Source organism: Lissotriton vulgaris, chromosome 2_1 (genome assembly GCF_964263255.1).
Source record: "Lissotriton vulgaris chromosome 2_1, aLisVul1.2, whole genome shotgun sequence".
Lineage (NCBI taxonomy): Eukaryota > Metazoa > Chordata > Amphibia > Caudata > Salamandridae > Lissotriton > Lissotriton vulgaris.
Window position 1 is genome coordinate 1,802,679,921 of NC_141687.1, and position 23,041 is coordinate 1,802,702,961.

The window sequence follows — 23,041 nt, forward strand, 5'->3', positions numbered from 1 at the left end:
TCTGACTACTGGCTAGTGGTCACGAACTTGGTCCCCTCTGCTTTCAGGTGTCATCCATCTTCGATCCAGGCTTGGATCACTCGAACAATCTTCACTGGTCGCCTGCCAGCAACTTCTTTCTTCAGGCTCCTGGTTCGTCTACGAGGATTCCCGACGTCTTTTGAGACCTATGCAGCTGCAGCCCCTGGGCTAGGTAACTTCGGCATTTCGGTGCCCCAGCATAGCCTCACTATCCAAGGGTCAGGATCCACTGTCGTTTTCGATCTACCTAGTCGGGTTCGCCCGAGAACACTAACTTTGTGAAATCTAGCTACCATAGACTTTGTCCCGCATCCCGCGTGAGAGTGCACACTCTGCACCCGAGTCCCCTAGGCCTCCTACTAGTAATCTGAAGGTTCAGTAACGTAGTCCTAGCGATTCCAAAGCCTATTAGTATAGTACTTACCTGCTAGTAATTTCGCATTCCACTTTTAGAGTATATGGTTTTTCGTGCCCCTCGGGCATTTGTGTAAATTGTGCAACTTGAAGTATTTTCATAAGAGTTTTGTTGTGTGCTTAGTACCCTGTCCTCAAAGAGTACAGGGCTGTTGTGATCTAAATAAATACACTGTTTATTTTCATAACACTTGTGTGGTGTCCTTTCACTTGGTGTTCAAGGGGTATATGTGATGGTATAACAGCTGGCTTAACACGCCCTCTAGAGTTTAGCCCGAAGACTGCTCAACTTGTTAAACCTGTTTCAAAGATTTATACAGAATAATCTTATTGATCAAGCACAGGAATACGCTGACTTGCAAACTGTTTGAAAAATAGTCTCTACAAAGAGGCATGCAATAATTTGAGATAAATTAACACATTATTTTATTTGTAAACTAAAATTAGAGATTTATGATCAGTTGATGAAAATTTACTGGTTCTGTTAAAACTTGCTTCGGTAATGCCTCATCAATAGAGACTATCTAACTGCTAATTCCTTACCTTAAAATAATCTCCAGGCATCCGGAATTTTTTTGAGAGCAGTACCGTAGGGGGTGTCGTGTTCAGTGACTATATAGGTGCCACCCCAGTGCACCCACTTAAGCTTTTTTTTCGCAACATTTCACAACAGAAGAACAGAACCAAGAAGAACACTGACCACTGGTTTCGAAAACTAGGGCCCTGAATGGGGAACAGCCTTGTACCTAGAAATAAGTTTGTAGACCGGGAAGGATGGGTGTGTCGGCAAGGAATCTATGGCTTGATAGTCACGATCAGATAAGGCGTTACCAAAGTTAAGTAACTTGTTCATCTAATAGATACTTCTAGGTGCAAATTCATTACCTCAGTATAGATACCCAAACAATACCTCCCCAAAGGACAAAATACCCATCCCATAGGACCTGAGGCAGTACTGCTTGGTAAACATGGGAAGATGCCCACGTTCCTGCCGGGCAGATGTCCAGGGCCAGTACTCTGGTGCTATTGCAGTGTTTGCAGCCTTAGCTCTGGTGGAATGAGCATGCAAACCTTCAGGGGGTGCTTCTTGGCCATTGTATAGCAGATTTTGATAGAGCATGATCCATCAGGAGATTTTGCATTTCTGTACCAAGGTAGACCTGCTCTGGCACTGATCCACCTTGTCTTCAAAAAACGGTAATCATCCAAGGAGATGTTCAAAAGCGATGCTTTAACATCCTCTAAAAAGCGAGTTGCCCTCAACAGGTATGGCGCCGTAAAGTAACCGATGAAGAAACCACTCTACCAAGCGAATCAGTCATGTCCAGCCCACACCGGAATTGAACTTAGCTGTGTCTCTCCCACTAGCCATAGCATAGGAGAGTATGGCCTGCGCCTTCTCAGGGACCATAACCAGCAACTGCGCATCTGAATCCCAAAGAGAATGGTAGTAATGGCTCAAAAAGTATGCAGTGTTCACAGACTGCAATGCCAGGGTGGCGGAAGAAAACCTTTTCTTGCTCAACCTGTCCAGCCTAATGGAATCCTTATCCGGATCGGTTGTCTGGATGTGCAAGGATATACTCAGGAAGTGGAGGCTTGTACCACCAAGCTCTCCAGGGTGGGGTGTTGGGTGAGGAAAGAGGGGTCCCCTGGGGCTAGACGATAGCAGCAGGCAATTGTCCCGTTCACAGCAGCCCCTATTCAGGGCTTGGACCACACCCTGAGCAAGACATCCATGAGGGCTACATTAAATAGAATTAGAGGTTCTGAAGGGGTGACTCCCTTCATTCTTTAAAGTCACAATAGGAAGAGACTAAGCCAGTATCTGGAGAGGTGTCCAGACTACTGGTATCTGCCAAATTCTCACACCAGTCCATATTGGGGCTGGTATTCTTAAGGGTCCAGTGGCTCATCCAATCTTCCCCAAGGCCTAGCCCATATGTATAGTACTCAGGATCTGGCCTGGAGGGAATGGCTGAAGTCAGCGCTGCAGTCAGCATCAGACAACGCCACTCCTACTCCATGTAGGAGTTAAGAATGGGGATGGCGTCACCTGAGGGTGCCAGCAGCACCGGGAGCATCTGCAGTGGGGCCGGCATCAGGGAAGGTTGAGGTAGCTTGACCAGTGCCGGTCCGGATCCATCTGTGGATCCAAGGGACCTGACAGACGCTAAGGACTGACCTGCCAGGAGGGATCCTTTAGGAGTTTCTCATGAACCCAAAGGCGCTTGATTATGAGGTGCACGGCCTCATAAAATTCTCAGAGTTGGGTGGGGTCACTTGGACTCCCGGAAACTTAGAGAGGCACGGAGCCAGCCCAAGCGCAGGCTCAAACGCAAATCCAGGTCTTGAGTGACGCTGCTCCTATGTCTCGTTAGATGACTTCGACGGATGGGGTAAAGTTGAAGACATCGTCAACTTTTTGCTCTTCTTCATCTTGTGATATTAACTGGTATAGGATGAATTTGACTGCAATGAAGGTCGATGGCTCAGAGACCAATACTGGCATGTTTTTCTTGACCGGGATCGAGACAGTTGCGGTGTCGAACGTCGAGCGACAAGGAGCTTTAGGGAGCACTCCCTCAAGGCCTTGGGGTGCATGGTGCAACATTCAACGCAGGTCTTAGCATTCTAGTCACTCTCAAGACACCAGAGACAGACTAGGTGCGAATCTGTCACCAATATTTGTCGGTGACAGGAACCACAGGGTTTGAACCTATCCTTCCTCTTTGACATCCCTGCCAAACCTGGAGACGAGTCTCAAAAAACTTCAACAAACAGTCATAAAAAGACAGTCAAAAAATGACGGGGGTAGCTCTCTCTGGATCAGACATCAACACGCTGGTGTGGCACCTATATAGGCACTGCAAACTTCACTGCTGGTGTAGACGATGCAGACAACACCATACTACCTACCGGCATGCAGGGGTACTGCTCACGAAAAAATTCCGGATCCAGTTAGATACCTATCCAAGATAAGGAATCTTCGGCTTTAAGTCTTTATCAGATAAACCCTTTTTAAACCCGGATCCTACACATCTATTGTTGCACTTCACTTGTATACGGTTCTTCATGATTTGTAACAAGAATAATGATCAATGCCAAACCTTATGGTCATTCATGTGCACTTATTGATGGCATTCATGCAGTACTGTACTTGCATGTTCATTTAAAATAAAAAAATCGAGGGGCGTGGCCAAGATGGCGGGCTGAGAGGACGCTCTCTCTTTGAGTTCCCGCGATCCCGGGGCCCTTGCACTGTTCTGTATCGCTGATCTCCCCCAGATCGAGCGGCACTCGATGTCTAGCGCTAACGAATATACAGCGGCGCTGCCCGAGGCCTTGCAGAGCCCTGCGGACCCAGCGGTGCAACGCTAGAGGGACCCTGGTGCGAGGACCGGCAAAGGAGAAGTCGGAGACCCTGAGGGCCTGAGGCCGCTGCCTACCGGAGCGGCCGGGAAAACCATCGGAGACACTGCGGGACCTGAGGGAAGGAAGCAAGCCCAGCACGAACCGCTGGGGAGGTCCGGAAGCGGAGGCATTGAGCGGACCGAGCGACGCTCCGGTCGGAGCTGGGCGAGGGAGGAGCCGAAGAAAGGCCGCTATGCCGGACCTGGATCAGGCGGCCCGGAAGGCCTGTCTCTACACGCCGCTCCCCGGCCCCTTTCCAGAGGCCCCGCTCGGAGAGCGGGAGCGAATGTGAGCCGGGGAGCGCCTGCAGGTACCTCGGCGACCAGAGGCATGGTAGTCGACCTCCGCCTTGGCCCGGCTCCGGGATGGTCCTCTTCACTGGGCCTGCGGGCGGAGCCACTACGCGAACCCGGATGTGGGCCCTTGCTTGCTCGCCCTCCCCCTACGGAGCTGCTGCCCAGCCATCGGGGCGGGAACTCCCCTGGTGATCGCCTCAAGATCGTGGAGCGCCCCTGCACCCCACAACACATGGCACAGGGATAAATTCGGCCGACGAAGACCGGGAGAGGGACCGGCTGCGACGCCTCACGCTCTCGCACTGCGGGGGGCGGCCCGATTCCAGTGGGAGCGACAACCTGGAGGAGCGATCGGTGCCCAGCACACGCTGTGGTTCGCCCACGGAGGGGAGTGGATTACTCTGCCGCCACCGCCTTAAGAACTCTGCTCCTATCTCGCGACGCAGCCGAGGCGACCTCCTGCTGGAAGCGGACCACTATTGCTTCCCTCGAGCCGGCGCTCCCGCTGGTGGGGAGCCCGCGGGTTGGAGTGCGACTGAGCGGCGTTGCCCGTGGAAGTGCATGGTGCCCAGACTTTGCAGGACATTTCGGCCTCTGGCACTGCCGCATAGTGCAGACCTTGGCAGGCGCCATCCCTCCTGTCGCGCCTCCTTACTCCCACGATGTCAGGCAACAGAGAGGGCAAGAAAAGCGACCGCACCCTGCCGGAAATGCTGGGCAGGATAGGGGTCAACCAGCCCCAAGCCCTTTTAACAACTCAAGAGGCGCAGGGGGGGGGGAACCCCCGGTAACCAGATCTTTCCTGGAGTTGCTGTTCAGCTCCCTCAGAGAGGACTTCCAGACGCTGAAGCAGGAGGTGGCCGGGGAGGTCCGTGAGGTGAGGAGAGAGGTTGACTCCCTGGGGGAGAGTGTCCACGGTTGAGGAGGCCGGCCAATCCCGAGATGAGGAGATCGCGCACTTGCAGCAGGAGGTCTTGCGGCTCAGAGATCAACAGATCGACCTCCAGGCCCACACCGAGGACCTTGAGAACAGGTCTAGGCACAATAACATTTGGGTCCGAGGAATTCCATCTAAAGAAGAAGGAGATAACATAGCCGCCTACCTGAGGGACCTGTTTCGTGAAATACTGGGCGAACCTGGAGACTTCCCAATTAGAATTGATAGGGCGCACAGAGTGGGCCTGCCGCGACGGGCCTCGGCACCGCCCCCGGATATTCTGGCCTTCCTTCCGGACTTCCCTCTGAAAGAACGGATCCTCCGCGAGACACGGGGACAGCAATACGAGAAGTGACCAGGGACACGTCGTCTAGTGAAGTGGCCTTGACGGCCTGAGCATACTCCGGGGGGAGATCGTCTTGGCTTCATCATCATGGCAGGTGTGAGGGTTCCGGGGGTGGGGGGCGGCGGGAGGGAGGGTGTTGTGGCTGGACGTCCACTTGTATAACTTTCCACTGACTTGTCCGTTTCGGACCAGACTGGGACAATGGTGTTCTTTGACCGGTTGGGTGTGAGGGGGGTGGGAGAGGGGGTTGGTTTGGGGGGTTTTGGGTTCAGGGAGTTGCAGGGAAGGGTAGGGGGTGGGGCGGAGTTGGGCTGTTGGAGGGTAGTTCTGAGGGAGGGAGGGGGAGGGATTCAGGAACCGTACTGTACTGTTGCGACATCTGCTTACACCTCACACCACCTTTTCACATTGTTGACATTGCGCCGCCCCTACAGAGCCGCGACCGGCTCGCAAGGCACTGCCCTTATCCTTGTTGCTGATGGCCCTTAAGATTGTTACCCTTAATGTGAAAGGGCTGAACAATCTGGTCAAACGGAAGGCAGTGATGTCCCTACTTGATGACACTCAGGCAGACATTTGTCTCTTGCAGGAGACCCACCTCCTAGCCAAAGACTGCCACAGGCTACGGTCACCGAAATTCCCAACACAGTTCTTTTCCTCCGGAGCTACCAAAACAGCGGGGGTTGCAATCTTGGTGTCTAGGAAATTTAAGGGAGAGGTCTTGCATAAAGTATCATAACAGAAAGGGAGGCTCCTAGCTTACAGGGTCAAAACGGGAGGTTTGGTGTTCACTATTGGCTCGATATATAGCCCCAACGACCACCATGAGCAGTTCCTGCGCTCGGCCCTGGAGGACGTCGCAACCACTCCAGATAGACATATCATTATTGGAGGGGACCTGAATATGGTCTTCGACTCGTCCTTAGATAGGTCGACGCAGAGACGCCCGCAAGCAGGGGAGATCTCGCAACTGGCCAAGTCCCACGTGGAAGATCTTGACTTGCATGATCTGTGGCGACGCCTCCACCCCACTGCCAGAGCCTACTCCTACTACTCACACGCACACAAGTCCTACGCGAGATTGGACCATCTCCTGGTGACGGGACCGGTCTACCAGCTAGCCACGACCTCTGAAATAGGGGTTCTTTCACTATCGGATCATGCCCCGGTGATGGGCACTTTCCAGCTACCACCAGTCTCTCCCTCGCGAGGGGTCTGGCGCCTCAGGGACACCCTACTGCACAAGCAATCTGTAGTGAAACGTATACAAGACTAGATTGGCGAATATCAGCGTCACAATGATAACGGTGACACCACTCGAGCGACACACTGGGCCGCCTTGAAGGCGGTACTCCGCAGTGAGTTTATCGCCGTTTCCTCGGCAGAAAATAAGGAACGGTAGCAAAAGAGGGACGAACTTACGTGCAAGGTGAGGGAGCTGGAACAGGTGCATCAGAGAACCGGGGCCCCCAGAGTCTGGAGGCAACTTAAAGCCGCCCGGAAACTCCTGTCTGCACTAGACATGGATAGAGCGGAATACGCTGCGTTGCGCCTGAAACATGCGTACTACACTGGCGGTGACAGGTGCGGCCGGCTCCTGGCGAATAAGCTTCGTATAAGACACCAGCAACATCGGGTGAAGGAGCTATCGGTTTCCGGCGGAGTAACGGCCACAGAGGATGGCCAGATTGCGGACGGTTTCCGTCGATACTACGCCGACTTATATGCGGGTGCGCCCCCCTCGACGAAAGCCGAGGCTGACTATCTGGATTCGGTTGATCTCCCCTCCCTTACCCCGGAACAGGCAGAGCACTTGGAACGGGAAATTCGGATTGAGGAGGTGATCACGGCTATTTCCCGACTCAAACATGGGAAGGCCCCAGGACCCGACGGATACACCCCACTTTTCTATAAAACGTTCTGCCCCGAAGTGGTGCCGCTGTTGACGTGCCTTTTCAACTCGTTTTCTGAGCCGGGGGCTATCCCTCCGGAACTACTCCAAGCGACGGTGTCGGTTATCCCCAAGCCGTGAAAAGACCGGACTAAGTGCTGCTCCTACCGGCCGATCTCACTCTTGAACGTAGACCTCAAGCTGTACACCGGGATCCTTGCGGCGCGTCTAGCACCTCACCTGCCGGGGCTCATAGATCCGGACCAGGCGGGGTTTATCCCCGGTAGGCAAACAGTTGACAATACCAAAAGAGTGGTCCATATCCTAGAAAAGGCCACCTGAATCTCTGGAGAGCGAATGCTTCTTTCTATTGACGCGGAGAAAGCGTTCGACCGGGTGCACTGGCCCTACTTGGAGAAGGTGCTATGCAAAATGGGGATGGGAGAGAAATTCCGCGTCCTGATATTCAATTGCTATAGATTTACGTCCGCAGTGGTGAGAGTGAATGGTTGCAACTCCCAAAAGTTTACGATAGAGCGGGTCACCAGACAAGGGGGCCCGCTGTCACCGCTACTCTTCGCTCTTTACATGGAGCCATTTGCTCAGAGGATTCGTCAGAACCCGGATGCGACGGGCGTTCGGATGGGGAGGTATGTCCACACCGTTAGCCTCTACGCGGATGACGTGATTTTGACACTTGAAGATCCGAGAAAGGCGCTCCCTGCTTGCATCACCGAGTTGGAAGACTTCGCTGCTGTGGCGGGTTTTAAGATGAATATGGGGAAATCGGCGGCCCTTGACATCTCGCTGGCCACCGCCACGAGACTCGAGTTACAGCGCCTCTTCCCCTTGCACTGGTCTTCGGACATGGTGCCCTACCTGGGCATCCTGCTGGCGCCCTCTTTTCCTGCCATGGTAACGGCCAATTACGCAGCCTTAGGCAGGAAAATTAAGGCGGAATTGACCTGCTGGAACAAAGGAACGCTGTCATTGCTGGGCAGAATAGCCGCGGTGAAGATGACTCTCTTACCGCAGGTACTATACCTATTTCGGGCCCTACCACTTCAACCCCCGAAGGGGTGGATTAGACAGGCTCAGGCGGATATCACACGTTTTGTATGGCAGGGCCGCAAACCCAGACTCAAGAGAGCCCTGTCCACGCTAGCACCTGAGTCCGGGGGACTTGGCATACCGGATCTGCACAAATATTTTCAGGCGGCGCAACTACGGTATTTGGTGGAGTGGAGCAGATGGGAATCTGATAAGCACTGGTTATTCCAGGACCAGGCAGTGGCGGGCAGGACTCTGCAGGAGGTACCCTTCCTGCGCAGAGCTCACCGTCCCCCCAACCTATATGTGTCCTTTATCACACGAGTCCCGCTTCAAGTCTGGGATGCCGTGAATGCTAAGCATGAGCTCACCACCTTCCCATCACCGTTCACGCCGGTGGTCGAGAATCTGGACTTCCAGACACTGGCGAACGGCTAGATGCAGTGCACTGTTTCACATGTACGTCCCGGATGGCGCCATATCCTTTTAGGATCTTCGACGGGAATACCACCTGACTGAGACTGACCGGATGAGATATATGCAGGTGCGTCATTGGGCGCTTCAGCCGCAGGTGCGGGACTTTGCTGACCGGAAGCTCACGCCTTACGAGAGGTGGCTGGTGACGCGCTCCTCGGACGCCAAACTCATCTCAGATCTATATAAGCTCCTGCAACCCCCCCCCTTTTCACATTTACAATCCCGGACGGGAACGGGAGCTGGGAAGGGCGCTGAGCCACACAGATTGGGATCACATTTCCTATCGGGCACGCCACTCCGCGTACCATACCGGACTCACCGAAACGTTCACTAAGATATCCACCTACTGGTACTACACGCCGGAAAGATTGCACGAAATGAATCGTAACATTGCGCGCACCTGTTGGCGAGAGTGTGGGCAGATCGGCACGCTTACACATGTACTATGGGATTGCCCTTTATTGAGTCCCTATTGGAAAGAGGTCTTGGATAAGATAGACCTGTGCTTTGACATTGAACTGCCTCGCTTCCCCACCTATGTCCTGCTAGGCTTGCCCAAAGGTCTGATGTATCCTCTGAGATCTAGAAAAGCTAGACGGATAGCGATTGCATTGGGCTCGGCGATCCAGAACATACTCATCTACTGGCGCACTACCACGCTCCCCACCACTGTTGGGTGGTTACACAGGTTGTGGCATGTCCTGGAAATGGAGAAGATGTCCCTCATGGTGGCGGGTGAGGTAGATACGTTTGAAGAGCTGTGGCTGCCATGCCATACCTTACTACAATCAGAATTCAAGGAAATTACCTGTCCCCGATATCTCCGGCTGCTACGACTAACATCCCTAACTGCTCCGCCCACCTGAAATGCCTGGGAGAAATGTAAGGGGGAGGCACATTGCAGAGATGGTAGGGGAGGGCGATTTTAGCACAGTACGGGGGGAGGGGGGAGGGACCCGGGAGTGGGATGGAAGGGGGGGGGGGGAGTTGGGTGAGGGGGTGTTGGTTCTTGGAATTGTTGACACCGCATGCGCACCTGACACCATGCTCTGAGGGACGTTGTACATGCCGCATCTTATTCGCTGATTGCGCTCCTGTAGCGGAAACTTTGCACGACCTCTTTCGAGACGACTGTATTTATTTGTTTGTATTATTTTCATTGATGCAATAAAATACTTTAAACCTAAAATAAAAAGATTGTTTTTTTTTTTCTTGCAGTGCCTTGTTCGTTGCTTGGTGTGTAGTCGTATAATGTGGGTGTATTATGGTGGATATGTGGGCATATCATAGTCAGTGGATGGTAAATGAGTGGATTTATTATAGTGGCTGTGTGCACGTATAATGGTAGTTGTGACGTAGAAGGTGGCTGTAAGAATCTATGATGATGGGTGCGACAGTGTATGATAGTGGGTATTTAGGTTTATAGAGATGGGTTGATTGCATCTAATAGTGGGTGTTTGATAGCAGGTGTGTGGCTGTATGATGGTGGTAGTCTCGGTGTATAACAGTCGTTGTGTGGTTTATAATGGGAGAGTGGATGTCTCGTTGTGTGGGCGTTTGACGAGTGTGAAGCTGTCTGACTAGGGTGGTTAGGGGTGTTGACTGTCCGAGGGCATAGGGCTCGCGAACAATTAACACCTGGCCCTCTGTTATTTTCATATTTGCAAATACTGCAACTTAACCGGCAAGAGTGATAGCAGTTCCAGCACTCCTACATCCTTAAGAAAAAGCATTGGCATAGCCAATAGGTCTTGCCTTTGGGACCTTATAAGTGTTTAGCAAAGCAACAGTTGATGTTGTTGCATCAAGGATAATGTGTTGTATAACTAAGTACTTATAAGGTCCCAAATGGAAGACCTATTGGCTATGCCAATGCTTGTTTGACAAGTCCCCAATACACCTCTTTAGAGATAAATAAATCAACCAAATTAGCATAAAATAGATCTTACACTTTAACTCACCATAGGTTGCCCTGGGTCGGAGAACTTCACTTTAATGTCCTGTAAGTGCTTCAAAATTGGTTCATCGTAATCCTTAAAATAAGAAAGGATCCCAACGGTTAAAACATTAGTATTTACAACACTAACAGATGCTGATAATGTGATTTACAACACATTTCACAATTTGAATAAGGTGGACCATTTGCAAATTATGGGTCTCAATTTGGAAGCACCACATGCACAACCATCAGAGTGGTTACAGTTGGAGCCAAAAACAGTAACATTATACAACAAACAAATGTCCAGTGACTTTGTGGGCCGGAGTCTGGTTCAATGAGCATGAGTGCATTTCTACAAACAATTCCAGTTTGCACCAAAATTGTGGGATGATGAAGGATGCTGTTTATCACTGCTCCTTGCTGATACAAACTTAGAACCTGTTGAAAGGAAGGATCTGAGACAAAACAATAGTTTTGTGGTAATCCATTAATAATGTTGTTAACAAGGAAACAATGCATAAAAACCTAGAATTGGTAAGTCAAGAGACTTATGCTTAGTAACAATTTTGGGCTCTGCTCAGGATATTGTTTCTAGGGTCGGTCTGCAGTGCTGCTGTCAGCCATGAGTTTCTTATTTGCATATTACAGTATTTTTCAAAACCTGATGAAATGAGCCCAAAAACGGTTTTGTTCTCTTAATGTCTACTGGTCTAGTCTTTAAATACAGGCGTTTACACAGCCAATGCGTGCAACGATTTTTCCCATAGAGACAAATAATGCTGAAAGAGTCTATGAATATTTATAAATTGTTTAAAACGCCCATCTGATGTACCTGATGAGATAATAGCAAGATTTTTCCCGAAGCCTTACTTTTGGCTCTTAAAAATATAATTCTCTCCGTTGGTGACAGATGTCTATAATGTTCAAAATGTCGATATCAAGAATCATGCTCTCAGAATTTCATAATTATTTAACCTGGCTTATGATCCAAGAATCGATGATGTCGTGAGGAGTGTGTATGTATTGTCAACATCCAAGATTTTATTATCAATAAGTTTGTTTAGAATGTCTGATTAGACCCCCCCCCCCCCCCCCCCCTCCCGAGGAGTTATTGGGATTATTTCGCAGCTCACCCTTAATCCTGGGCAAAAGTTTGGAAATCAATTGTAAGACTACTGGCAAATGTCCCATACCAGGAAATAGGAATCACAGTAGTCTGCATTCCGAGTTACGACTGTCGGCTACGAAAACTTTGAAATGTTGCTTTCTGAATCAGACTAGTTATGGTATTTCAGGGTTATTACCGTCTACAGCTTCAGAGACTCTCTCCTATTCTCTCAAGAGCATGCTTCCTACTTTAAGCTCAATGCATCTGCGACTTCATTCACCACATTCGCTAGTTGTTTCAAGATGACATAGCGCACACTTTGATTATCTGGGGATTTATTTGTCTAAAAGAGGGAAATAGGGAAATAAGAAACAGAAATAAAACCAAACAAATTTGGTATACTCAACACCAAATTTGGGTGCTTCGTTGGGAATGGAAGTTTAGCAAGAATTGGAATAAGCAAAAGTATACCTTGCATTTGTTTTGTAGCAATTATCATATCCAAGATAAACAACGTTTTCTGTTGCTGTGCCAATTACAACAACCTGTGAGGAGGCACTGGTTCCTACCACTCTTAATGGAGTTTAATGTCATCTGGGTGGAATGGGCACATAGCCAATGTGCTGGGGTTTCTAGTCTTCCCAAACCCTTGGAGTTTATTTAATTTTGTCTATGATAGGTGTTAGCTCCTATTGGATGTGCAGGGAACAATATAATTCAGTGCGGATTGCTACTTTTGGAGCCAGTCTCAATGGGTTTTATAGGCTTGGTCCATGGTTCATACTCAGCTTGGTTATAAACATTATTGTATGTTACGGGTGGTGTAGGTGTGTTGTACAAGATATGCTACATTATTTGACATTTTTATAATTTTATGACACTGTCAGAAGTTGTTCGGGGCAATGAGGCAAGGCAAGCAGGTGTTATTAGGACATCTACCTTCGTAGTAGGAGCTTTTTAAAAACATATGTCCAGGGTCCTGACCTACTATGGCACTGCAAACTGGGTGCCTAGAACACCCTTTCTATAACAGACTCTCAAGGTAGTGACAGTGAGTAGTCAAAGGTATCTCAAGGAAGCAGCATGGGAGTTAGAGATTTAGAACTCTGGGGGAAGACCGAACGTGAAGAAAGATGGACGCATGCTAGCAGGGCTCTGTTGGAATAAAACTTCTTCCCACAAACAGCCAAACATTTCTTTATCCTGCATTGACATCGAGAGATATACCAATTTGGACAAGAGCAGCAGTACCATTTTAGGAAGGAAAAGATCAGGCCTAGGGCCATCCAGAGCTTTGGGTATCTGGGGACACTTTGCAGTCAGGCCAGCAATTTTTTCAAAACCATTTTTATTAGAGGGTCAAGCAAGTGCAGGCACAGCCCTCCACAATCAGGAGGAGACTGTCAATAGCAAATATAAAAAGGCACATTTATGGCATAGCATCGAACCCCTCGTATACAGCAATTTTCAAAATATTCAGAACACACAGCCACCCACCAACCCCCCAGAACTCCCCCCAATCCCCAACTACTGCCCACCCCTTATCCCACCCTAACCCTGTGCACGTGATCATTAAGCAACCAGAATAGAAGAGGGACATATGTGGGGCAGGCCAGCGGCCTAAGGTGCAGGGTCCACATCTTGTGGCAATGCATCGTCCATGACCATAGGAGGGTCGAGGGGGAGGCCCCTATAGTCCGCCCACCGCTTCCATATTTTGAAATGCTTGCAGGGGCACCCCCGAGCCTCAAAGACAGGCTGCTCCAGTCCCATGATGAAGTCCAGGCCTGCCTTCCATGCACTAAGGGGAGGGGCTCGTTCGCTTTTCCAGGCCTGCGCCAGGTCCCTCTTTGCCACCACCAGTCCCAACAGCAGTAGGTGGCGCTTGTAGACGTTGCCCCCAATGTTTTCCAACATATGCAAAAGGCCCAACCGGGGTGTACGGGGCAAGTCCCATCCCAGCACCTCAGACAGGCAACCCCAAACCCCAGCCCAAAACCGAGTCAACCGCTCACAAGACCATACAGTATGAAGGAGGGTGCCCCTCTCTGAACCACACAGCAGACACTCCGGGTTGGCAATCAGACCCGCCCGCCACAGTCGCTCCCTCGTAAAATAAGCTCGGTGCAGATATTTAAATTGTATAAAGCGGAGGCGGACTGCAATGGCCGTCCCCCGGGGGGATTCGAGGGCTTCGCGCCAATCGTCTTCGTCCAAGGGGCCGACATCGGCTTCCCATAGGGCCTTCAGTGTCAGGAGTGAGGGGGAGCAGTGCGTGACCAGGGATCGGTAGATCTGGGAGACTTTTTTATCACCCAAGTCACCCATAAACAGCTTTGCTTCTATGGGACTGAAGTCTGGGAGCTGCTCCAGTCCTACCAGGCTAGGAGTAAGGGCGTGGCGGAATTGGAGGTAGCGAAAGAACTGGGACCTGGGCATGTCGAACTCAGTGCTGAGCTCCTGAAAGGATTTAAGAGTGGTGCCGGAGAGGACATGCCCCAGGGACGAAATCCCGATTGTGTCCCAGCCGTCAAAGCCCTGCAGCGACGCCAGCGCCGGCAGCACAGGCCAGCAATTTTCCTGATTTATTTCCCAGGCAGTCAAATCTCCTTGCTGAGTCAGGCACTCGTTCCCATTCTCAAGCTTATCAGACAGGCTCCCAAGCACCAGACAGACCCACAGCTGATGTTTCCTAACCTCTGGGAGTCCGGCTGTCAAGAACACCAAGCCTAGTGTGCACTTTGCAGTGCACTCCCTCCCATAGTCATAAAGAACTGGAAATGGAATCCGGTAGGATAGGCTGGGTTTCACTCTTCCTAATAGTTTTCCAGACAGGGGATTAGGGATTCCAGGATCTGTCTTCCAGAACCAGTTTGAAGTTGTTCACGTTCAAAAGTACCTGCTTCGTCAGCATAGAACAATAAGTATTTGTTGAGGGTGAGGGCCCTCACAGGAGGTTGTGATGAAGCAGTCTCCAAACTCATTGCATCTCCAAGAGAACATTACAAAAACATTCATTCTCAACAATCAACTGGTGTGTGAACCTGTTTTCTAAGGGCAGTATATCATTTTATTTAACACCATTTCAAAATTTCATACTAACATATTTTTCAGTAAAAACATTTGTAAGTGTAATCGGGACTGTTTTATTTTAAAACACAGAATTAAACAATGGATGCAGGGTTAGACATTCATTTTCAATTACCTATTCCATAGACAACATTTGGCACATTTTGGTTTAACTGTTGGATTGTAAAGTTACCCTTTTACCTGTTCTACTGTTTCGAATGCATGAGAAGTTTTATGTAAACCCACTCGTATGAGAGCTTTAGTTTAATTGCAATTTTTTGGAGAACAGTTATAAGGGTTTAGCTTTGGTGTTTATATGAAATTTTAAAGCCACGATTAATCTTGTGTTGTGAAGCCTTTTGTTTGGTGTACTGCGCGATGGAAAGTGAAACTTGTTAAATAAACCTTTCAAATTAAAAAAAAAAAAAAACTTTTAAAGTTAATTGCAATGTATAAATATATATGGAGGAAATTTCCATAACGCCATTGTAAGCCCATATTTGAATCCCATCAATCCATTTTATCATTTTGAAAAAACACAGAAGAACCAAAGTTCATCAATAAAGTGGCGATTTTCTTATATAATCTACTAATTCCCTAAGGGTGGTTGGAAGCCTACAACATCCATTAAAAGTCTCTTAGTACGTCTTCTTTGGAAAAAAACTTCTTATTTCGACCTCCATACTTGAAGTAAACTAAGTGCTTGAGGTCTTCCTCAGAACTGCTTGGATCCTCTTTTGTTTCCAATGCAGGATTCTCATGTGTGCTAGGCCAAAAACAGTCAGGATACCATATAACCTATAGATGGGGTTCCTCAGGGTAAGGGCCATGTCTGTACTACCTAGCAAGTGAGATTCCCGTCCCAAATGCCACACAATTGTTTTATGCAGCAGATGTTTGACGGTTTAGAAATAACATTTGATCTGAATACACAACTTTGATGACAATGATAATTTTTTGCAACAGGGAATGTATGCTAGTATATATTGATTAGGACACACCCTGAAGTAACGTAATATTTCTTACCATTCAGAGAAGCCAGTACAACCTACAGCTTTTAGCCAATATGCTGTAGGTGGAAAATCCAAAAAGACTTTAGGAGAGTTTCAAACCAAACCAGATTACGTTGTACTCTCTGAAAGGATTCAAAAGCAATACAAAAACACTCTCTTAACCATAAAGGAACAGTACGTTTATTAAAGAAAGCTACTGCCAGGACTACAAAGGAAATGGGCATTTTAGTACCACTAACACAGATGTTGAGGCTCTTGTTTTCAGAAAACAGACAAAAAATGAATAAAATCGATCCAAAGACAGAAGAGTATGAAACATATACAAAAAATAATGCAATTTAAGCCCTAGACTGCAAGACTTAAACATGGTAGGCTGTAAAAGTTACTTAAATGAGACAAAAAGAGAGAACTGAAAGTATACTTTCAACCCAGAAATGCAACAGTGCACACTGAATTTAGCAAGTGCTCTACAACTGACATGATTGGCTATTTATACAATGTCATGCAGTATCCCAGATCATTTTATATGCAAGCACCTTTCTTCCGTATGGTATTTATCAAAGATTCTAAGATGTGAGAGAGACCAATTTGCTTGTACATAATACTAACTGCATTCCTCTAATTCTAGCCTGATATTTCCTAGTCCCATTGGGACCTAGGATACGGTCCCAGTGTTGTGTGAATTTTTGAGGTATAGGGCTAAAATCATAAGGGCTCTCCAAGCTACACAAACAAATTCTGGTCCTGATTTTGTTGAATCACCAGGAGTGCTAATTTGGGTTTTGTGATTTTGTATCCTGAACTTTTAAAGATGGTAAAGACGGACAGTGAATTTAATTTTAAAGTTAGCTCACTATCATGGGAATCTTTATTGCCATGAACATTTGAATAATCCTGTTCATGTGTGAGATCCCAGAGAACTATTTTGAGTATGAAAGTACACTGATGGACATTCGTTCTATTTCTTGACAAAGCTGGAAATCTAAAGGGTATCTATTTGAGCAGTTCTGTTGGACTGGCAATATTTACTCACAGTTCAAGCAAGAACATTTCCTTATTGGCCTCTGCACAAGATTGAACTAGAGCCTAGATCAAAATCCAGATATTTTAATTAGCACACTATAGTGTATACTACAAAAGCTATTGATATGTATTGGCCCAGACAAGACTAATCATAGGCTGATCAAGTATCTAACTTCCGTCAGCTAAAGGTCAGAACTTGCAGGCAGGCGTAATGTATCGTGTTTTGGGTAGGTAAAATAATAGTGCAATTTCAATACATGGTTTTGAAGATATGTATTTTCACAAAAATGCAATCATTGCACTCTAATTCTATGTCAGGACCGGAGGCTTCAGATTATGCTATATCTTCCTTCGCTTTATTAACATAAAGAAACCACAGCAGCTTAGGAAAAGATATAATAAGAACAAAAAATGCTTTAAACATAAAGCATTGACGTAATGTTCAACAAAAAATCAACAACAACTCCCAAGAGTCTCTTTGTTATAATCATAGTCCACAGTCCTTTGTCACTGTTCATCATCCCTATATAACCGGACTTCCCATCATCTTCCCCCTCTTTCTTCGCTGCTCCCGCAGCCAGATAAGTGCTTTTCTATTTGTCTTCTTGTATTGTACTTGTGTCTTGCGGTCTTTGGGGACTCCTTGCATGGTTTATTTCCTTTCAGAGTCCCCTAGTTGCGGGAACGTTCTGCCGTTCCTACGCGACTTTTTTCCCACTTGTGTGCGGTGTGTACATAGACCGCAAGGGGGCGGCCTGTCGCCTCGCCGACCCTCCGGCGCGCCTCCGCGGTGCGAGGAGCCGCGCCGTGGGGTCTGCTTGCGCAGGGGCCGACCCTCGCGTACCCCTCTGACACCTGGTGCTCCGGGTCTGTACTTCACAAATTGACGCCCTTTGGGGTCTGTATGGCGGTTTGACCGCGTGAATCGCCTTCGGGCGAGATCTGTGCACCTCTTTATTCGTGTGTGGCCTAGCGCGCTTGAGGGGTACGTAGACCCGGTCCCGGCGAGGAGGGTCTGCGCGCTTGGGGGTTGGTGCAGCCCACCTGCCACGTCAGCTGGCCCAAAACGTGATCGCAGCCGCTGGGCCTGCCCACATTCGAGAACTTTCTCGGTTGCCGCCCTCTTGGGTGCCCCGCATTTGCCCTTGGTTCCGACATGGAAAGGGAGTATGATGAGGAGGCCTGCCCCTATCTGCAGGATGATGAGTTTTATCAGGCGGTGGACAGTTCCATCTATCGTTGTGTGACGGAGGTGGTAGGGCCCATGGAGGACCGCCTTTCGGCCCGCATCGTAGAGGAGTGTGCCAAGCTGGCAGCGGCGCAGGTGCCGCCGCCCCCCGAGCTCCCGGGGACGTCCGGCGGGTTGCCGCCCGCTCCGAAGAGACCCCGGGGTGAGGGGCCTTCATCGGAGGCCCAAGGCGTGGATAAGGGCGCCTTCGAGCGTCTTCGTGACGCCTTCCTGGCCAAGGCGACGGCGGTGCCTCCGACGCCCTTGGTGGACCCTGGCACTTCGGGCGGTCTGTCAACGGCGCCCGCTTCCCCGATCTACGACTCTCCGGACACGGATGACGACGGGGAGTCGACCCGGTCTTGGCTCCCGGCGCCTTCGGGAAAGGAGATGCCCCGAGATGAGTCGGGCATGCTGGACCCGGACGAGATCGTCCACCCCCGATCCGCGGCCTGGGCCCCGGGGGAGACGGTGGCGAAGTTTGTCCCGGTCCGGCTGCGCAAGCCCCTGGAGAAGGAGGCGAGGGGTTGCCTGCGCGGGGAATGCCCTCGGCCTACTTTGGAGGGGAAGGTGGCTATGACCCCAGAATTGGACCCCAAGATGGCCACCTTCCTGGCGAAATTCATGAAGGACCCCAGGAAGGGGATCGATCGGTCCTGGCGGGCCTGCCAGGACAAGCTGTTGGATGCGGTCGGGCCCGCCACGAAGATCCTCGATATGGCGGAGGAGGCTCGAGCGAATGTCACCGCCATTTCACCGGAGGTGCTCTCCAACTGGGCCCAGAGGGTGATCGTCTTCTTGGGCAACGCCAACTGTGCCCTGTCCACGGAGCGGCGGCGGTCGCTCCTTATTAAACTGGACCCGAAGCTGGGGGACCTGGCCTCGTCGGAGGCAGGTGCAGTGGCCCAGGGTGGCCTCTTCGGTGAACCTTTCATCCGCGAGCTTGGAAAGTTCGTGAACACGTTCACGTCGCTGGACAAGGCCCAGTCCAGCATCAAGAGGGTGTTTCACCAGCGTTTTTCTGGAGGGGCCGGTCGCGGCAGGGGCCGCGCGATCGGCCGTGGTCAGCAGACCAACAACCGTGGACAAGGCTCCGGAAGAGGTCAGTACCAGACCTCGGCCAACTACACCAATTTCTACCCCACGAGGGGACAACGCTATGGTGGAAGAGGATTCCAAAAGAAGTCCGGACAAGGAAATGCCCCCGGTAAGTGTACTTTGCTTGGATCAAGTTCCGATTGGGGGGCGGCTGGCAAGCTTTTACGGGGAGTGGGAGTTGCTCACTGCCGATGCTTGGGTTTTGCAAACTGTGAGAGGTTTCCATATAGTTTTTCACGACCAGCCAACTCAGGTGAGGCCCCCGCGCCCAATGGTTTTCTCAGATTCCGACGCGCGATTGATAGACGGGGAGGTCTCGGACTTGCTGCGCAAGGGAGCCATCCGCCTATCAACGCGCCACCCGCATGGGTTCCTCAGCAACGTCTTCTTGGTAGACAAGACGGATGGGGGCAAGAGGCCTGTGATCAACCTCAAGGAATTCAATGGGTGGTTGGTCTACCGTCACTTCAAGATGGAGGGGATCCACCTCCTTCGGGACGTGCTCCTCCCTCGGGATTGGATGGTGCGACTGGATCTCAAGGATGCCTACTTGGTCGTTCCCATCCACCCCCCTCATCGTCGTTTCCTACAATTCCTGTGGGACGGCCAGGTGTTCGAATTCACCGCCCTGCCGTTCGGCCTTTCTTCGGCCCCGTGGTGCTTCACGAAGGTCCTTCACCCGGTAGTGGAGTTTCTCAGAAGCCAGGGGGTCCGTATGATAGTTTACCTAGACGACATCCTCCTCATGGGGCAGTGCCCGGAGGTGCTGGCAGGACAACTGCGTCAAGCGGTCGGCCTGCTTCAGAGACTGGGGTTCGTCGTCAACGGCTCCAAGTCGGTCTTGGTTCCCACTCAGCAGATCACCTTTTTGGGTTTCGTGGTGGACTCGGTGCAGGCGGTCTTGAGCCTACCGAGCCGGAAGGTCGCAAAGATACGGCACCTGCTTCGGCAGACGATCGCGAGGGATCGGACGTCACTGCGCCATGTCGCCAAGGTGGTGGGTCTTCTGTCGTCCTCCATCCAGGCGATTTTCCCGGGCCCGCTGCACTACAGGGCTCTTCAGCGCCTGAAAGCGCAGCATTTGCGCCGTGGGATGTGTTACGATCAGTGGGTTCCCCTCACGGACGAAGTGAAGGAGGAGATGTCATGGTGGCTGTCTCACATGGAGGCATGGAATGGGCGAGCGATCTTCGGGTCGGCCCCGGACTTAATTATAGAGTCCGACGCCAGCAGGTCGGGCTGGGGCGCCCGGTGCGGGGATTTTTCCACCGGCGGCGCCTGGTCGTCAGAAGAACAACAATTGCATATCAATTGTTTGGAGCTCCTTGCGGGCTCCTTCGCGGTTCGCTGTTGGACCAAGGATTCGGTCAAGGCTTGTGTCCTGCTCCGGATGGACAATGTTTCGGCGGTCCGATATGTGAACCACCTGGGAGGTCCTCGGTCCCGCGCCTTGACGGATTTAGCGAAGGACTTCTGGGATTATTGCCTGTCTCGTCACATTGCGGTGACGGCGGAGTATCTGCCAGGCCAGTCCAATCAGGTAGCGGATTGGCACTCTCGACATCTCAGGGATGCCAGCCAGTGGAAACTAGATCCGGGAGTCTTCCGGTGGCTACACTCCCTTTGGGGCCCCTTCTCGGTGGACCTCTTCGCGTCCCGTCTCGACCACCAGCTGCCGTGGTTTTACAGCTGGAGGCCGGACCCTCTGGCGGAGGCCACGGACGCGTTCTTGCAGGATTGGAGTCGGGAACAGCCGTTTGCGTTTCCCCCGTTCTCCATGATCATGCGAACGGCGGCTCAAATACGCCGCCAGGGTGCGGACCAGGTGTTGGTTACACCGCTGTGGAGGTCTCAAGTGTGGTTTCCGGTTCTTCTGGAACTTTCCTGGGATTTTCCAATCCTACTCCCCCTGTTTCCTCTGCTCCTGACGAGCCCGGATCGGGAACCTCACCCTCTCGTCATGCAGAACACTCTCCGCCTCGTGGCGTGGAGGCTCTCAGGAGACGCTGGACGCTCCCGGGCCTTTCGGGGTCGGCTGAGCACTTGCTCTCCAAAGCATGGGCCGATAGTACGACGAAGCGTTACAGATCCGCTTGGCTTAAGTGGATGCGTTGGTGTTTACGAAGGGATTTGGATCCCATGGTCGCCGGCCTTATTCCCGTGCTGAATTTCCTGGCTCATTTGGCCGACAAGGGTTTGGCGTATAGAACGATCAATGCTATCCGGTCGGCGATTTCTGCGGGCCATGATAACATCGATGGCCATCCGGTAGGGGAACACCCTTTTGTGTGCCGGCTTCTGCGAGCGGTTCGCCTCGCGCTGCCGCCAGAGCCCAGGTACTCCGTCCTTTGGGACGTCAATTTGGTCCTGAACCTGTTCCTATCGTGGCCAGCGAATTCTTATCTGTCTCTGAAGGAGCTTTCGGCGAAATTAGCCATGTTGTTATGTCTGGTCTCTTGTAGGCGCGTCTCGGACGTGCGCGCGCTGGATGTTTCTGCACGCATTTTTTCCCCGGAGGGGGTTACTTTTACGGTGGGTCGACGCACTAAGACGTCGTCGCGTTCCATTTCTTATCCAGCCTTTACTGACACTCCTAAGTTGTGTGTTGTGCAATGCCTCAAAGCATATGAGGACCTGACATTGGATCTTCGCCCTCCGGGCGAGCGTCAGTTGTTGATTGCCCTGCGGAAGCCACACAAAGCTGTCTCCTCCCCCACTATCGCTAGGTGGGTGCGTTGGGTCATGCAAGAAGCGGGCATCAATACTTCTCTCTTTGGAGCACACTCCGCCAGGGGGGCCATGGCCTCTAAGGCATTCTCGGTGGGTGCTCGTCTGGAGGACCTTATGCGAGCGGCGGACTGGTCCTCGGATTCCACCTTCAAGAGGTTTTATTTTAAGCCGGTGGTGGATTTAGCTCAGTTGGTGGTAAGTAAGCTTTAAACTAGCATAATCTGAAGCCTCCGGTCCTGACATAGAATCGAAATTTGCCTAGCTTACGTAACGGTAAGTTTCAATTCTATTAAGGACACGGAGGCGAGGATTATCCCACCCGGACTACGGTGGTGTCTCTACCCACCCGTATGGCAGTAAGTAAAGCGTTTTCCTTTACGTTGTCTGTACTGTGTTGTTCACTGAATGCTCCTCGCCTTGTTGTAACTTTTTCCTGGGCCACCTCGCTGATGCTGTTCCTTTTTTGGCAGGCAACGACGGTGCTAAACAGGACCAATGAGGCTTAGCGTGATCTGCGCGAAGAAAGAGGAGGAAGATGATGGGAAGTCCGGTTATATAGGGATGATGAACAGTGACAAAGGACTGTGGACTATGATTATAACAAAGAGACTCTTGGGAGTTGTTGTTGATTTTCTGTTGAACATTACGTCAATGCTTTATGTTTAAAGCATTTTTTGTTCTTATTATATCTTTTCCTAAGCTGCTGTGGTTTCTTTATGTTAATAAAGCGAAGGAAGATATAGCATAATCCTCGCCTCCGTGTCCTTAATAGAATTGAAACTTACCGTTACGTAAGCTAGGCAAATTTCGATTCTCTTTTCTTTCCCTCCCTATATATAGCTTTTTCCCTTCTTATTCCCTTTCCCTCCTTTTTTCCTCTTCCTTAATACACTACAGGTGGATATTATTTGTCACATACTGAATAATATTTACCATATTGTTTTTTAACCTATGAAACTGCCTATCTTTAAACTCCAATAAAAAATT

At 50.4% G+C, this 23,041-nt stretch overlaps 1 protein-coding gene across 11 annotated transcripts in view; it reads right to left on the reverse strand.

The window, feature by feature from the left end:
• NAP1L4 (nucleosome assembly protein 1 like 4) overlaps positions 1-23,041 on the reverse strand; it is a 1,422,554-nt gene that overhangs the window by 677,833 nt on the left and 721,680 nt on the right. For all 11 annotated transcript variants that reach the window (XM_086957864.1, XM_086957862.1, XM_086957858.1 and 8 more), the window contains one exon: positions 10,808-10,879. In XM_086957864.1, the coding sequence (XP_086813990.1) occupies positions 10,808-10,879 (72 nt within the window). The remainder of the gene's footprint in view (positions 1-10,807; positions 10,880-23,041) is intronic.